The sequence below is a fragment of the Aythya marila genome, assembly GCF_965140915.1.
Source record: "Aythya marila genome assembly, chromosome: 1".
Classification (NCBI taxonomy): domain Eukaryota; kingdom Metazoa; phylum Chordata; class Aves; order Anseriformes; family Anatidae; genus Aythya; species Aythya marila.
In genome coordinates this window covers 162,185,262-162,200,057 of record NC_139042.1, presented here as the reverse complement: position 1 = coordinate 162,200,057, position 14,796 = coordinate 162,185,262, and the positions used below count along the sequence as shown (strand labels likewise).

Below are 14,796 nucleotides of genomic sequence, written 5' to 3'. Positions count from 1 at the left end.
CTTTACGTATTCACAGGTTTACAATGAAGCATGCAACATTATTCTTAAAATCATCTACATGTAAATGTTACCTTACACTTTATTAACGATATAAAGTTCTCAGAGTAAGAGACAAATTCATTATAGCTATTGCTAACTTTTGTTTTATGAAATTAAATGAGAAAGCCAGAATTTAATTAATTCCTTTTCCTCTTCTAGATACCAGCTCCGGCTCTACTAGATTATCATCTGTTATCATGTAATGACTTGTACTGAATTCAGTTAGTTGGTTTTTTTTTGTTTGTTTGTTTGTTTGTTTTGTTTTTATTTATATATTTTTTTTTCTGTTTTAGATCTCATAAAATAAATATCAGGCCCTTAACAGTTCACTTACATTTTTGTCTATAAATATTTTAAATCTCCAGGAAGTAAAGATTTTTTAAAAATTATTATTATTATTATTTTTACTATTGTTGCTAACTGGGGACAGATTGCATACATATTTATTGTGTTTGCTTACACATTCACCCAGATATTTGCATGGCACTTCTGATAAAACTTCTTTGTTGTTAATGGAGTACCTAACAAAGTCAGTACCATAGCAAGGACACAAAAATATGACCTTCAAAGTCACTTTTACACGGTAGCAAACTTTGTACATTGCCTCATACTGTAGCTTAAAATTCATACTTTATGATGGTTTTCAACCTAGAGCAATGGTCCATCAGATTACTCAAACCTTGCATATTTGGAATTTTTTTTTTTTTCCATTATCCATACAAAGCCATGCTGAATTTCTCATGCAGCAAGTACACACTGAAAAAGCACACACTGAAAGCAAATCAGAACTTAATGGGTCACATTTTATTTGTTCTTTTTCCACATCTACTGCCTCATTTGATGGAAAAATATTTTTGTTAATTCCTGTTTTCTTCATGTTTCTGAAGTTACTTTAATTCTACTTATGTATTTTTCCCTGTCTGTATTCCATTCCAGTTTACACACTGAAGGAATCCACGCGACCACATGAAAAGCTGGATTCCATCTGCATACCCCCTGCAAAGCACAGAACTGCTTATTTGCTGTGCTCTGTAGGAATGCACGGACTCAGAATGGTCAAACAGTGCCAACTGTGAATTTGCAGGTTGTTTAAAGCATCCAGAAGTTATCCCTGAGGAATAAGTTATTGCATTCTTTGACCCTGACGCCAGAAGTGCATCCTGGACTTGGCATCCATGAACTGAACACAGTGCACCTTTCTTTGCCTAGCTGATGATGAAAGATGAGCAGCCTGATGGGGAATGCTGTACATCCTCGGGTTCTTGGGTCCTCTCTTGAAGGGAAGGAGTTCACAGATAGGCTGTAGAAACTATTTGTGGTAAATATGAGCCAAAGTTCTTTTTTGAGATCATTTTACTGCCCCGGACACACCCATTAGTGAGGTTCTTTGTATTTGCCAAGAGGACCAGCTGCTCTGTGAAGGAGGAAAGCCAGGAGCTGAGGTAGATTCTGCAACCTTCCCAGCCCAGGCCTGTCCCACCACCTCTAGTCGGGGAGCAGGGCAGTCAGGGCAGGGCTGTGGGGGCAACCCAGAGCCCAGGTCATCAGGTAGGTTTCTGGTGATGAATCAGGCCCAAGGCCAAGAACAGAAGGCAATTCTCAGGAGCAGATCTGGTGGGGCCAGACAGGGACAGACACAGCCCAGGGTTCATCGGGCAGGTCCATTGTGACCATGCAGATCTGCCACTACAGCCTCCCCTTCTTTTCTTCTCTTGTGGCTGTTGTTTCTTGTTATATGGGGGTTCAACATGATAAATCAAGAGCAAAGAGCCTTGTTTGCTATATGAAGAAATCCTACATAGCAACGTTAAGGGCGAAGTAGTCAGGAAGACTAAACCACTCTTTCCTGCTTGTGGTTTTATTAAGGTGACAGTTGATGACACTCTCACAAGCTTCTTCATAAATGATTGCCTTCCTCCATTCAGAGCAGGAGTCAGTCTTTGCAATGTTGTTTTAAGCATCATCTTCACATAGCTGTGGTCTAATTAGCATGAGCGTTTTACCAGAAATTCATCTGCTTGAAAACATGGGACTGTGATTTGAAGAATCAGGCCACAGTCTAATTAATATAGTCTGGGGATATCCTGATAATAATTTGCGTCAGGATCTAAAAAGTACCAGATATTCTGCTCCAAGCAAGAGGGGCTGATCTATGCATTTTCCTCCATTTGATGTGCTCCAGGAAACTGGGGAGAAAGTGAAGTCATGACTCAGATCAACCCTGCCAGGCAGGAATATTTCTGTTTTCAGTTTCAATCAGCCTGTCCTCTGGACTTACCCTTTTCTACCAGACCTATGTGAGCAGAACACTTGAAAGAGAACACACAGCACAGGTCCTGCTTACCTTGTCCCCTTTATTTTCTTCAGTGGTGGGAAACTGATTTATCACGATAAACAACATTTCTCCAAGAATTCCAAGATGTTGTTGTTTGTGGTGGTTTTTTTTTTTGTTTGTTTGTTTTTTTCTAGTTGAAGAATATTGAACTTAAGACATGAATAAAGGTGTTAGCAGCTCATTTCCACTTTATAAATCTCTTTAAAGAATATAATGAGGTCAATATTATGCACTGACTGATTTTTAAATGCCCGGAAAAATCAATTGAAAACGTTAATTTCCTGACCTATTTTTTCATCTGTTACTGCTTCATATATCTGACTTGAAGGTCCTTGGGGTTTTGGTTCATTGCTTGTAAATTATTAATCTGTTATGTATATGAGAAGCAAAGAAAGTAGTGTCTGATGTCTTTCCTCTCCAGCTCTAGAGTATATTCTAGAGCCAGCAAATGTTCTTCATAAAGAGGTCACATCTGAAAAACATGTCCGTTTTAGCTATTTTATTTTATTTTATTTTATTTTATTTTATTTTATTTTATTTTATTTTATTTTATTTTATTTATTTCCGATTAAAAATATTATTTAGAGTACCTGGTTACCCACCGCTGAAATTCTCAAGTTACATTTTCTAAAATGAGGGAGCCCCAGAGAAGATGGTTACCAGAACAAAACTGTTACCAGTCATTTAATTTTTAACTTGCTTAGAAATTTTGCCACAGCATGAGAATCTGTCCTCATAAAATTATCATAACCTGTAGGCTTTATACTTGCCATGGATACCCTGTTAAATATCACCTGGAGAAGAGCCTGATTTTAAAAGTCTAGGGGTTTGAGTAAGTACCAAGAAACTGAGTTTAGGGGAAATATGATGTGTACATGCACCTGAATTAATTCCCATAGCACTGTGTTTATGTCAGTAAGCATTTCTTGCGTTGTCCCTTTTGGGCAGCGCGGAGCAGCCGTAGCCATCCTGGATCATGGCTGGGCTGGGAAGAGGCCCAGGAGCAGGAGCTGTGCCTGGACAACTTCCTATGGAAGAAGAGTTGACAGCATCAAATTTATTGCTGCTGGAGTTGTTGGTTTGCTTGGCACAGCATTTTGGACCGATTTCGGGGATCCCAGATGGAAAAAATTTTAGGAATGTTTTTTGTAGCTGTAAACGAGCATTGCTTGTAAAGAGAGGTATAAAACGGATAAATGTTATCACTTGGCTCATCAAGGTGAACAGAAGTGCTGGAGTAATGGAATTTATCTGGAAAACTAGAGGAACACCAGATTTTGCTTCTGTGAACGACCTCTGGGATGGATCTGTCACAGCTCTGACACTTGGGGAGCACGCGATGTGCAGGTATTACGCCAGCTATTAGCGCACGTAGGCAAATGAGCATTTCATCTGGAGAATTCTTTGCTGCCGCATATTAGAACCATTTGTGGTACATATTACACCTTTAGATCCCCTTCACGACGGGTTTTCCACCCGAACACCGACCACTGTCGGTGGCTTGGGGCTGGGGGCAAGGGGGGAGGCAAACTCCGCGGGGCAGCCGCGGGCACGGAGGGAGAGCGAAGACCACACACCGGCACGGACCGGGGGGACACCCGAGGCTACGGGCGGCCTCCCGAGGGGGTCGTCAGGCACCGGGGGGAGGCGGTGCCCCCCTCCCGCCCCGCCTCAGGCCCGCCTCTCCCCGTGCGGGGCGGCGGTGCCACCGCCCCCCGTCTCTAGGCGATGCTGCAGCCAAGATGGCGGCGGGCGCCGAGTGAGGGGGAGCGGCGGCAGCGGCTGCGCGCCCCGCGGTCTGCCCGAGCGGCTCGGGCTGGGGCTCGGGCTCGGGCTGGGGCGGGCGGAGGGATGAGGCGCGGCCCCGCTGCGGGCCGGTCGTCGTGAGGGGCGCGGGCCGGCGGACGCCATGGCGGGCATCATCAAGAAGCAGATCCTGAAGCATCTCTCCAGGTCAGCGCCCTTGCCCGCGGGGGGCTGAGGCGTGCGGGGGGGATCGTGCGAGAGGCCCCGCGGCCCGGCACGGCGTGGGGCGAGCAGGGGCCGGGCGTCGCTCGGCCGGCGGAGGGGACACCTGGAGCCGCCTCCCGGGGGCTTGGAGCGGGGCGATGCGGCTCGCTAGGGCGCCCGGGAAGCGGGGAGGAGGCGGGGGGCGCGGGGTCCCTGCGGATCTTCGGCCGCCCCCGAGCTGTGGGAGCGCCCGGTGGGGCCGGGGAGGCTGGCGGCGGCGCTGCCGGAGCCATGAGACAACTTGGGCGTCGTGTGGGGAACTCGGCTGCGCCCGGCGTGGGCAGCGGGAGGTTAAAAATCGTCACCCGGGAAGGGTTCGGGGGCTGGCAGGGCCCTGTGCTGGGAAGTCGTGGAAACTATGCAAGCACGCGAAGTGCACAACGATTCCCAAAAGCCACAGTTGAAATTTCTTCCGTTTGTAAAGAAAGACAAAAGCCCAGTAGGTGCCTCATCTGTCACACTACTGCAGCATTGCTGTTCCTCAGGATTTACTTTTATAAATTCAGCATTGCTTGAGAAGTTGGCCCCATACTACTTTGCCTTTTTTTAACGTTTCTTTCTATTTTTATGGTACTTCAAATGCGTTTATCTTACTGTTAATTAATAGAGAAAACCAAATGCCAGATTGCCATTTGTCAATTGTGCCGACGGTGCACAGGGAAAGCACAATTCCCATTCCAAGCCCTTCGCTGCCCGTCCCTTAAAGATGATGTATCAAACAGCAGTGAAGTAATTGTCCTCCGCCCTGTCTGTGAGCTTTCGTAGCTGGGAATGCTGATGCAGAAGTCTTGTTTTTGCAAGACAGTAACTGAGCACTGCAAGAATGGGAATGCTGGACGAAGATGTCATCTGCCTTGAGCGGGCATACAGGAAATCACTGAACTCAATTCACTGATACAGTTCCCTTCCTATAGTGCTGTTTAGTAAGCTGTACCAGAAGGGAAGTGAACTGGTCTCAATGCTACAGGTTAAAGTAAAAAATGTGTCTAGTAACTGAGCATGAGTAAGGTGAGCTGGCCCTTGTCTAGTTTGTGAAATAAATAGCTTTCAAAAGCAGTGTTAAGTACTTCCTGATGTTGATGAATCTGTGTGTTTTCTTGTGGGATGTGATAACGTTTATTCAACAAGGCTACCTTAACTGATTGTTATAAGTTTTGACATTTTTGAAAAGCTTATGGGATATGTCTAACGATCTGAGGTTTTTAGTTTAAAGCTGAGGCTCACAATTATTGAGGCTACACCAATATTAACACAGCAAAAGACAGACCTTATTATTAAGGCCCTTATTATGGGTGTTCTTAAGCACATGATCAGATAATCTTTTCTCCCTGCAGAACTGGTGCTTCAGTGATTGCAGAACTTGGTTACACCAGAGAACAAATTCAGGTGGCTCTTTACATTTCAAGGATTATTTTTTTTCCCCAACAAAAATCATGACATTATTCTCTATTTCAGGTTTTCCTTCCTTATTAGGTTTTATAAGGCTGAGGTTAACATAGGCTTCACACATTGTTATGTATCAGTCTGGAGCCAAAGGCATAAGGAAGTTCCTGTAATACAGAGGGTGCCAAAAGACACTTTCACTTCAGATTCTATTACTATATTGGTTCCTGTTCTGCAGTTCTCATAGTTCCTCAAAACTGATGCCTTTTTGTCATCTTCACCAAGGGACATATTACTGTCAGGATTGAAATGTACTGGAAAAAGTCCATGTATAATAAAGGAAAAGTTGAAGGAATTACTCAGTTATCTTGATTTATTTTCATCTTTGTTTCCTCTCTTTGTATTCCAGTTTTGGTGATTAGATTGCTCTTTGAACAAAGTGAAATGTAATTTGTACTTCGCAGAACAAATAGAGACGTAATCTTTTACCTTCAGTTACAGGTTTCTGTGCTTTCCTTTTTTTTTTTTTTTTTTTTTTTTTTTTTGTCACAAATCACAGAATGGTTGAGGTTGGCAGGGACCTCTGGATGGCTTATTGTCCAGACCTTCCCTGCTGAATCCCCCCCACAGATATTGATTTAGCAATATTTTTTATAGAGATTGCTGCAATATCTGTCACCACATGCATTAGCAAATTTCAGCTTTCTTACAGCCATCTGGATATTGCGTCTGCAAAATTAAAAGCATAATTTGTGTCATTCAGTTATTGAAGCTTCCATTAATTCAGTTTTACAGTGCTTTTAGATGAACTGATGGACACTGGGGGTGTGAAGCAGTCTTACTCTATGTTTGTTATCTAGGGGAAATTCTTATATATGATACAGATTTTTAAAGCCTGAAAACAAGAAGAGGGAGATCCAAACTGGATTCTGAAAACATTTTGATACCTAAATGGCTCTTTAGATTGTAAAATAGTTTTCTTAATACTGTCCTGCAGCTTAGAAACAAGATATGCAGAGTTTTGTAAAAATCCGAATCTTCTTTCAGGTTCTGGTGATGAGTTTTCAGTTTTATTACAGTCTTTTAGAAATTTCTTCAAGTATAAGCTCTGTCCACTGCCTTCAACATGTGTTGCTCTTCTCCAAGGCTGCAGAAGAAAATGTGGAGAAGGAAGGAAGAGGGGAACACAGTTACATTTTTCTGTTATTTGGATTATATGCTGCTTGATACAGCATTTGAAACTAAGCATGGTTTACTAAGCTGAAGAGATGAGTTTGCTGTTTGAAAGCTAGGTGCTTTGAATTTTTGTCAGCTGCTTATTGTGGTGGGATCACTTTTTTAGTGAACATGCATGTTGGAGTACCTTTGTTTCGTAACATTACCTGCCCTCCAATGAAACAAGTATATCTGAATAATGGTGATATCCTTCACAAAGGTAGAAATGAAACATTGTGGCTAGGAGTTTGAGATCACTTACTCATCTTGTCAGGCTTTTTATCCGAATGAAATGAACTGAAATACACATTGAATCTTAACCTGTGCCATAGTGTCTTTTCATGGGTGAGAGATTTCTTGCTAAAGAGCAGCTTTTCTTGCAAGGTTTTCTGTGGACTGCTTTGCTGTGATAAGCAGATAGCTTCCAGTTTTGCATCTTTTTCCTTTGTTAGACTTTGTGGACAAGTGTTTAATGCAGTGGTTTTAAAAATTGCCAGCAGGACTCTATGCACAATCCCAATGGTGTGCCTGTTGTACTACCTGTAGTTAGAAAGGGGTCATCATCACTGTCAGGGTTTGACTCTTCAGTTGTTCAGATCCCAAATACTGTCAGAGATCAGGAGTTGCTGACACAGGCTTGTATAAGACTTTTTTTTTTTTTTTTTTTTTTTTTTTGTCTTTTAATATCATTGACTAAAATTTCCTTTCTAGCTAACCTATGGTCTAATAGGGAGACCTCTGTGTGTCTTCAAGATCCATGCCTTTCTATAAAAGAATTTTTACTGAAGTGTGAGTCTGAGAAGCATGAAGGAAAGCTTCTAAACTTGCCTCTGTATGAAATTAGCCCCACTGACTGTGATATTCTTCATCTTAATTGCATATTAACTCTGAAGTTTACCAATGATAGCGCATACTTCAATGTGAAAAAGAAAATCACGTTTTTTGTTTTAGTCTTACATATTTGGTATTTTTACACAAGTGCACACAAAGAAAAATCTTAAGTGGCTGAAAAATGTTTGTGGCAGAAATCCAGGTCACTTTCTGTTCGTGGCAGTATCTGAAGTTCTGGGTGAACTTGCTTTGGCTCACCTGCAGCAGTAGATGCAAAACTAAGATTTCAGTAGAAGAAAATTGCAGTATGTTTCATGATAACTTTATCCATCACATAGTTGGAAAATCATCCTAAAATGCCTAGGAAGATTAATTCTACAAAGAGTGACATAAGGATTGCACGGATCCAAGGGATCGGTTGATCCTGCTGTGTGCAGCGGTATCGCATCAGCGGGTACGGCCTCACCGATATCAGTCCCAGCTAATATTTGACCTGTGCGTCACTCTGCTCGGTACCCGTGAGATACACCTCTTTGGCGGGGCACATTGTCACCCCAAGAGATTGGGGTTATTTCTTTTTGAACCTACTGGTGTAGCAGGGTTACGTACTTGGAGTAGTTTCTTCTTGTAAGCAATTACCTGTAGTTGTCTGGATGACCTTTGAAACTTCCAACTTCTACTAGTAGCATAAGAAGCAAGGGGCGTGTGCTTCTTTTCACCCTACTGAATATCCTACTTCTGGCTTACTGCAGTTTTGTGAAAGTTACCCCATTTTTTTTTAGCCAGCCAAAGAACACAAAGCATGTACTTTCCCTAGAATAAGCATAAAACAGGTTCCTTCCCTGCTTACACTGAAGGATTTACAGGATGTTTTCTACATGACTGACTTTATTGGCTTATGTAGTATATGGAAGGACTTCAAAGCACAACGTAGGTGGGTGGAACAATCTGCATTGTTCTGAATAAGTCTATATTTAATCTGAATGCGTACAGAAAGTGTTATCTGTTTATTACAAACCTCATGCTGCTGAACCTAGTGAAAGAATCGAGTCTGAAAAAAATGGAACAGACAGTAAAGCAAAACTGCTTGGGGTGGCGGAAGAAAACAGAAAGATACAAAAAGTATTGAATTTCAAACATAAAGGAACGTAAGAAATACAGCACAATGTAAAATTTTATTATGATTCTAAGTGAAGACCTCATGCAAATGATTTTGCCTGTGTGAAAGTGTTGGTAGTATTCTGATAAATATAAAAGAATCAATGAATGTATTTTTTTCAATAACAAAAAAACCTTTTTCATTTCTATTTTTATTAGTAGCTTCACAGTTGTGTTTTAAGCTTTTGCAGCAGAATGTCATCTAAAAAGCTGAACTGAAATTGCTGTGGTGCTTTTTTTGAATTTATAAAGTTTATTTTGGAGATAAACTTGCAATAATCTATTTGCTGGTGGAGTTCTTAATCAGTACATTTATTAATATTAAGATATAAATGATTAAATCTTGTGTGTCCCCATTCATAAAAATCTCTTGAGACTTCAGGAGCATTTGGGCTAATAAAATAAATTCACTGAATTTTATTTCCAACTTTCAGTTTGTTTTATATCAGTTTTTTGCAAAGGCATTATAAATCTGGATGGTGATTTTGCAGACATTTGTACCATTAAAGTTCTGCTGAAGTTTTGTTTGTCAGACAAGTCTTGTGTATACATATTAAAAATTAATGCATTTACAGAATCGCCATGAATTAATCAGTAGCATTTTAGTTGCATAGTATGTGATCATTTCCTTTGAAGCAATTCTCACAACAGGCTTACAGGGAAATAGGTTTCCAGAATTAAAATGATGTAGAAGATTACTTCATGTACAAGCAGCTGATACACGAGTGCAAAGCATTCTTAGGAAGAAGGGTATTTAAATAATGCCTGTGGGGAATAAAATTGTTATGTTTAAACAAGTATGCAGTAGGGAAGAATCAAAACAAAATGCAGAGTTTTTTTTTTTTTTTTTTTTTTTTTTTAACATTTGGTATTTCTCCTGAAGCCTTAGTGTTTTTTATATCAAAGAGGTATAAAACTATGTACAAAACTTTGAGTAGAAGGCGATTGTTAAAGTGTATTTGGTTTTAATTCCAGTTTTCTTGTACAAGCAGACTGGGCAAAGGATATCAAATGATTTCTGCTGAAACACTAACAGAATTAGGAAGGCTTACACAAATTAATTTGTTTCATGAATTTATTTATTTATCTATTTATTGAAAATAATGAGAATAATTGCTAACAACTAATTATGTGAGAGATACCTACCTAATTTTTGGCAGGTTGCTGGGGAATCAAGGTTTCTTAAACAGTAGGTCCTGCAGTTCTTCTGTACACCTCTGAGGAGCTGATGCTAACCAAAGTTTGGATCTCTTCATTCCATCATCTTCTTGTTAGGACAATCAGGAGAGGAATGTAAGAAGTACAAGAGCTCCGGCTCAGGCTGTGGCTTTCCATCCTTTCAGGCTTCCTAGTGTGGATCTAGGAGCCTTGCGCCTAGATGTGTGAGGCAGGACCCCAGCACAAATCATGTGGCAGTTCTGCCATGCAACTACCGTACAGCTTGGGAATGCCAGAGCTTTTGTTTTCTCAGACTGGTTGGCTTCTTCATCTGACTCCTGAGGAAGCAACCTTGGGACCCACAATTTTCACGTTGTAGCCGCTCCCGTTGCTTGGGGATCTGGAGACTGTAGAAAAATTCTCATTCATAACTACTACATTCATATCTGTAATTCAGTTCTGTGATAAATCTCTTAAACATCATTCAGATATCCTAACAGATAGCCTATGAAGGGCTGGGATTGTACTGTCCCTGCAATAATAGAGTGTAAGTATTAGTTTTATTTAGTCTGAGGCATCTTTTCAAAGTGAGGACAGTTAACAAAGCATTTCTTTTCTTCCATTGCCATTTGATTTGTTAAGTTAAATATTCTATTTTTTAAAATGTTGAGAGGCTTAATGTAGTACAGTTTCAAACCCTGTGAAATCAGGAAGTGCTGGTCCTCGTCGCACTGCCACAAGTACAGAATGAAACCCAGCGAGTCCTGCTCCCTTATCTCTGTAGAGTCACGTTTCTGTAAGGTGACTTTTAAACAGGTGTAGTGGAGATGCTGAATGGGAACAAATAACGTGGGCTGAGAAATCTCAGGCAAAACAAAACTGAAAAGTTGTCTCGCATTTCAAAATACACTACCAGCCTCTTACGTGCTGCAGCTCCAGGGTAGCTGCCTTCTCACATTCCAAATACACTTACTGAGTGTCTCTGAAACCGCCTGGCAGTATTATATGGATCCTTTTCCGCATGATTGAATTTTTCTACATAAGCTGTTCGTTTAAACACAGCTGCAGTATCTTAGTATCAGGCAGTAAGGGATGTTCTCATGGGAATGTAGCACTTCATACAGCTCTATTTCCTTTTCAGTTATAGAATGTCTTAATGTATAGCAAACTGTTGTGACTGCGGTTCTCTTTAGCTAAAAATCTCTTACATTATTGTATCACTCCTTTTTCCCCTTTGAACTTGCTCCCTTGTGTGTTCCCTGTGTCCCGTTCCCTGCAGCGATCCCTGCTGGAGATTGGTTTGCTGTGAATATCCTTACTACCAAAATGAGCACCAGAAGCTTCTCAGAAACCGTGGCAACTGACCACTTGCTTTCACCAGGAATAGGGGCCTTTTGTCTGAATACCTTGCCCTCAGGTAACTTCCCCTCTCCCACCTTTGTAGATTAAATGTAAGAGGTGGTATGTATTTATACGGATTTGGGACTGAAATGAATTCTATACAATGTTGATTGGGTTTTCTCTCTTTTATTTTTGGAACTTATGATTCTGCAAAAAGTAATTGCTTGCTATGCACGTGTGTTTAAAAACAAGTCCTATACTAAATTTACAAAACTGACTTGGGAAGTACAACAGCAATCCTGTTATAAACATATATTTATGTGTAATTTCTAAACGTAATCTTTTAGGTGTATCTCCATACCTACAGGCTACTTGACATTTGCTGTTTATTGTTTTCACCTACTTATTTCCTTTGTGTAACTTAATCTTTATTTTCTTTCTATTGATATATATTTGGAGGATCAGTCAGCTTTTATCCTGGTTTATGTAAGAGAATAGCTGATTTTTTAAAAAAATAAAATAGGTCTTATAGTTTATGTTGTATTGAAAAATCTTTTTTTGGTGTAAAATCTGATCGCTTAGCATTAATAAGATATCTGCTAATGTTACATAAATAAATGGTGCAGTTTCCAGAAGGCAGATGGTGTCATGCTTTTATGCTGCACTCTTGTTTCTTGGTTTAAATTTATAAAATTATTTTGCGTCAAGTGCCTTTTCTGTGCGTTAGTTACAGAATCTTGTGTTTTGACTGGAATGGAACAGTTACCAACTATCAACAGATTCTCAACGTGATGTGCTATTTTTGCTGCCTGCAATATGGAAATAGCATGTACCTTCCCAGATGTGTCTTAGCATATTAAGGATTTTGTTTTCTTGTACTCAACGTACATGTTAAGGTCTGTTGTGTATAAGATTGTCAAGTTTGAAACAGATTTTTTGGTTTTGATGGCATTGACCATTTGTACGCATGATTAACGATGCATGAGAAAGCTCGTGGAATAGAGAAGCTGATACTGGTCTGTGCGAGGTTTTATCATAAATGAAAGATTGAGCAATATTTTACATACAAGGTGATTAGCATTCATGCAATGAAAGCTCCTCATCTCTGTGCAATGCTTGGCTATTTCTGAGCAGATTTGCTGCATGACATATAATTATCTAATAGCTATTGATGACAGCAGCTGTTTCAGTTCTATCTGTACCCAAAGAACAACCAATACCTTCCTTTACAAATAGAAGGAAATAATTTCCTTTATGTATTATTACAGAACTTATTAGGGGGAGATTTATATACTGTTATAAATTGTATAACAATTTATAGTTAAAGTTGGTGGGAATGTCAGTATTTGAGAAAGCGTTGACTTAAAAATGGGACTTTGAGCACCCTTGAGTGTATGAAGTTGTCTTTGGGAAGGCAGCTGAGTCCATGCTGAAGCCTGTCTGTGTAGCAATTAAATAGAAGCGGTTATTTGGGAGGCATCAGAAAAGTAAATGTAATATTCAGGCACCCACCCTCTAGGATGGGAGAGAGAAGGGGGATGGCACGACAGGTTGGGGAAGCATGGTCTGGGTGCTGAGTCAGGATGCCAGTTAGTGATCTGCCTGGTCAGGGGTGGGGAAAGAAGATCTGTCTTTAGACTATGACAGGTCAAAAGGCCTGATAAGAGCCGTTCAGGTATTCCAGGTCATGTTTCTTAGTGTGAAAAGTCCTGCCTGAAGCTGTAGGGTCACAGGTGGTGTGGTGGTCACATCTGGTGTGTGTGTTGTTTGTTTTTACAGCTGAGCACTGTAGGTCCAGGCAAGGTATGCAGACAGGAATGCCTTCTAAAAGGGCATTAGGGTAAAGGTGTTAGACTCTTCTCTTGTAGAAATTGTTGTCAGTGGGTGGAAGAAGGTGCCAGTCTGGTACTGTAGACAGACAATGGTAGGTGTTCTTGAGAAATCTGCAGGTTGGTGCAGCTGCTGCAGTTCGTGTTGCCATTTATGAGTCTCCTGTGATTACCTATATGAGAATATAGGGAATGGCAGCCCTTGCAGCGTATTCACTGATACGGTCCTCTTGGCAGAAAAGTGTATGGTATTTGAGAATCCACACAAAACACAACCTTGCCGATACAGATGACTTCTGGACAAAGGTTGGAGGACAGCCTCTGAGACCATCAAAATTATGCCCATTGTAGACTTGCCTTGTGGTAATAATGGTGGTCATGAGCTTTTTGCAGTGTTATGGCCATTTTCTTTTTGTGGTGCAGATTGGGAGAATGTCATTTTTTATGTGAGGGTTTTAGTCCAGAAATATTAAAATTCATTCTCACAAGTTTTTATTTTCAGCTTACTCTACTGTGAACATTCTTCAGTAAAGAACTTGAAGTGTTTATGCATCAGTGTATGTCTGGTCAGTTGTACTGTGCTGAAGGCATAAAAAGTATTACCCCTCCCTACAGATCTTACCATGACTGCCTGATTATTATTTTTTTAATTCTACTAAGCTTTTGATTGTGGTACTGTGTTCTATCCTGGTGGTCCATGGTCATTAAAATGTTCTGTAATGAGCGTTTCCCTTTATTGGTTTTAAAGGCATTCTCTTTTGGCTTGGTGTGTCTTTTTTGTTCTTACATTGATAAATGCGTAACCAATTAACTTTCTGTGTAGTGTTCATTACTTCATCATTATTTTTTCTGTTTATTCTATCAGTTTTTAAATTGGCTTTAATGTTTTCAGAAATGAATGTTTTACCCAAAATGAGGGCATGCTATCATATTTTATGGTGAAATCTAGCGCTACTTCCCATTCATTTTTTTTATATAGTAGTACTTGAACCTTCTTATATGTCAGACAGTTTTTCATCATTTTCTCTTATCTTCCAATTTTATTTTCTTAAAACAAAAACAAACAAACAAAAACCCCTTTCATTTACAAGTCATGGAAATTACTGGGTTTTATCTTCCAACATCTAGTATTTAGCATCATCAATGAGTCAGCTGTTGTTGCAAAGCCGCTTGTTGATCTGTTGAGTTCTGCAGAAGGTCAGTTTTCTGAGGACTTGATGAATGTGACTTTAATGTTACCTGTATATAATATCACACATTTTAACTCATTCTCTGGAGCAAAAAATCATTTACTCCAAATCTTACATAAACCACAGTTAATGATTTCATTCTGGGTGAAATACTGCTGTGATGCACTGTGTTAAAAATAGAACATCCTTAGGACAGCCAGAATTCACTCAAAGGTTTCTGTTACTCACAATCTACTACCTTTTCCACTACCTTTATATTTCTGCTTATTCTTTGGGCTTATTACGTGGTGCTCTTGTAGTCTGACCA

General features: G+C 40.3%; 1 protein-coding gene across 5 annotated transcripts in view; it reads left to right on the top strand.

The window, feature by feature from the left end:
* Positions 1–4,131: 4,131 nt before the first annotated feature.
* BLTP3B (bridge-like lipid transfer protein family member 3B) overlaps positions 4,132–14,796 on the top strand; it is a 56,264-nt gene continuing 45,599 nt past the window's right edge. For all 5 annotated transcript variants that reach the window (XR_014317758.1, XR_014317759.1, XR_014317760.1 and 2 more), the window contains exon 1: positions 4,132–4,327. Coding sequence is in view for 2 of the 5 variants with exons in the window: in XM_082763295.1 (XP_082619421.1) it covers positions 4,284–4,327 (44 nt within the window). In the remaining 3 variants the exon portion in view is untranslated. The remainder of the gene's footprint in view (positions 4,328–14,796) is intronic.